This window comes from Fomitiporia mediterranea (assembly GCF_000271605.1).
Source record: "Fomitiporia mediterranea MF3/22 unplaced genomic scaffold FOMMEscaffold_6, whole genome shotgun sequence".
In the NCBI taxonomy this organism is placed as follows: Eukaryota; Fungi; Basidiomycota; class Agaricomycetes; order Hymenochaetales; family Hymenochaetaceae; genus Fomitiporia; species Fomitiporia mediterranea.
The window spans coordinates 2,617,331-2,619,618 of NW_006760391.1; the positions used below are offsets into that span (position 1 = coordinate 2,617,331).

Sequence of the window (2,288 nt, forward strand, 5' to 3'; positions counted from 1 at the left end):
AGTAAAAAAAGTAATTTACATATTATCGGACCTCGATTTCTGATAAAGTAGTATAACTTTGTATAAGGTACTGTAAGGTTTATGAATGTAATAAAAGTACATAAGGGTAATACCCCTTTTAAACATATAAAATGCATAATATCGGACCTCCCTTTTTTGAAATGTATTGTAAGGATTACCAAGTTTTGAAAGGGTAATACATGTTTGTAATGTTTTACAGAGACTATACATAGTTATTATTTCTTAATAATAATAATTTCCCCTTACATCCATTCATTATTAAAATAACAAAAATCAATTATATTAAAATATTTGTACGATACATCATTATCTACAATAATTAAGGAAAATAAACCGAAACACATACATAGTGCAGCCTGCATCAAGATTTGTGCAGAGAGTGAGTGAGAGTGTCCGTGTCTGCTGTGATGCGAATACGAGTAGGTAGAGGTTGGGATCGGACCAGACTCGAGCAGCGAACGAGTGCATTACGGGTGTCGATTGCCAGGCCCATCCCTTGACCAGATCCAGACGGACCACCCGAAAGCGAGGGCATTGAGAGGCTCAACGGTTATGACTGCATCTGCGGTTGACCCGTCCTTGCAAGCACACCGCATCACCCATCTCAAAATCACCAAAGTCTGCCATCTCCACTTCGCGCACGCTACTGCACGTCGTGTGCAGATATCCTAACGGGCAGCCATACAGTGAACTATTGGCGGAGAGCGAGTCGAATTCGTTGTAGTCGTCAGAATCGGCGGTAGATGCTGATGAAGAGACACTCACAGTACTTGTAGTGTATGATGAGCTGCCTCTTGCCTCGTTCTTTTCCCAACGGCATCTGCAATGGAAGAGGAAGGATGTGTTCTCGGGCCGTTTGATGTAGTCTTCATCACCACACTTTGGTCGTCGCTCGGTCCCTGCAAGTTGAATTGCGTGCGTGTGTGAATTGAGGTCGAGCAGGTTGTGGAGGCTGAGGCTGTGCCTGTGAGACGAGTTTAGAGTGATTAGCGAGTGAAAATAAGAGAGAAAAGGTGGACGCACCGTGACAGCGTGCAGCGAGTGTAAGTGGTGCACCGAGGTTGGGATCCAGAGCGTTGAACAAGCTGATTTGAGCAGCAAGCGAAGCCATGTCCGTACGTGCACATCACATGCACCTTCAATTGCGAGACGTAGTCAGAGCAGAGAACTTAGTCGTCGTGTGTGGTTGCAAAGGTGTATCTCTGGGACGTTCTGGCTCGAAGGGAGAGGGTGAAGTGGGTGATGTGAACGGACTCGGCTCGGGAGGGGTAAGCGATAGCTACTGCTTACCTTATTCGAAATGGTGTCATGGACGGCACTGAGGAATGTAAATGTGCGTGGGGCAAACCTGTCAAGAGTAATGTCAAACATGGAATGTACGAAGGAGTAGAACACGTACAGCGTCGGGGAGAGGGTGGTACAATAGGAGTGGTCGTACATGAACATTGTTGCGAGTATGCTCGCGTGTGCTCGTCAATTCTTACTTGCACTGCAGAGTGGGAAGAAGTACACGAATGTATGGAGTTATTGGAGAAGTCGTTCGGCATTGGTCAACAATACGGATGCGCGAATGTGAATTCAAAAAGGGAGACGAACGTAAAAAAAGGAGGACAGCGAAGGGGAGGCAACGCAAGCGGTGGGACGAGGAGCAGAAGGGATGGAAGGGAGACAAAAAGTTGGGAGAGAAGAGATGAGCAACTATTGTACAGTCTTTTATGAAGTGGACTGGATGCTTACCGCTTTACATTGAAGGACGGTGTAGTCAGCTCAGTGGCACAACATACAATCTGAGGCTCTGTACAGGCACTGCAACAGTAGATCGGAGAGACGAGTTGTAGCAATGTTTATTGTCTGTGTTGTTGCACTCGGAGTACCTGCTGGAGGACGCTTGCAAGCAGAAGACTGGGCTGGAGAGAACAAAAGCAACAACATAGTGTCAGGGCAGAGGGTTAGACTTAGAGAGAGGGTGGAGGTCGGAGAGAAAGTGTGACAGCTGTAAGAGCGTCATTATATGCTCTCGATCTTCAGCGTTGATTATGTAATCAATGTTCGTGATAGTAGCGAAGCTGTAAAACAAAACCAATATTATATTTAGATGCAAAAGGAAAGCACTATTTTACTTTATGATACAGTTGATAGTAATCTGACATGTCTATATTGCTTTTAACACATTGATATAGTTTTTACAAATATCTGAATGCCTTATACAAACAATATAAAATCTTTTACAAGGTGAATTTTAGTCTGTCTTCAAAGTTATAATCTAA

The 2,288-nt window shown here is 44.4% G+C and overlaps 1 protein-coding gene across 1 annotated transcript; it reads right to left on the reverse strand.

The window, feature by feature from the left end:
• Positions 1–464: 464 nt before the first annotated feature.
• FOMMEDRAFT_20338 (uncharacterized protein) lies at positions 465–1,900 on the reverse strand. Its single transcript, XM_007266816.1, has 5 exons — positions 1,421–1,900; positions 1,312–1,369; positions 1,045–1,233; positions 787–985; positions 465–712 (listed from the first exon to the last, which is right to left on the reverse strand). Exons 3-5 carry the CDS (start codon positions 1,130–1,132, stop codon positions 565–567), a joined length of 435 nt encoding a protein of 144 aa, XP_007266878.1. The 5' UTR covers positions 1,133–1,233; positions 1,312–1,369; positions 1,421–1,900; the 3' UTR covers positions 465–564.
• Between the last annotated feature and the right edge of the window lie 388 nt (positions 1,901–2,288).

Excerpts from the sequence above, each read along its gene's own strand:
- FOMMEDRAFT_20338 (XM_007266816.1), bottom strand. The coding sequence starts at position 1,132 with ATGGCTTCGCTTGCTGCTCAAATCAGCTTGTTCAACGCTCTGGATCCC. Across the intron at positions 986-1,044 it reads ACTCGCTGCACGCTGTCACG|GCACAGCCTCAGCCTCCACA; the intron begins GTGCGTCCACCT and ends CTCGTCTCACAG. Across the intron at positions 713-786 it reads CATCATACACTACAAGTACT|TTCACTGTATGGCTGCCCGT; the intron begins GTGAGTGTCTCT and ends CTCCGCCAATAG.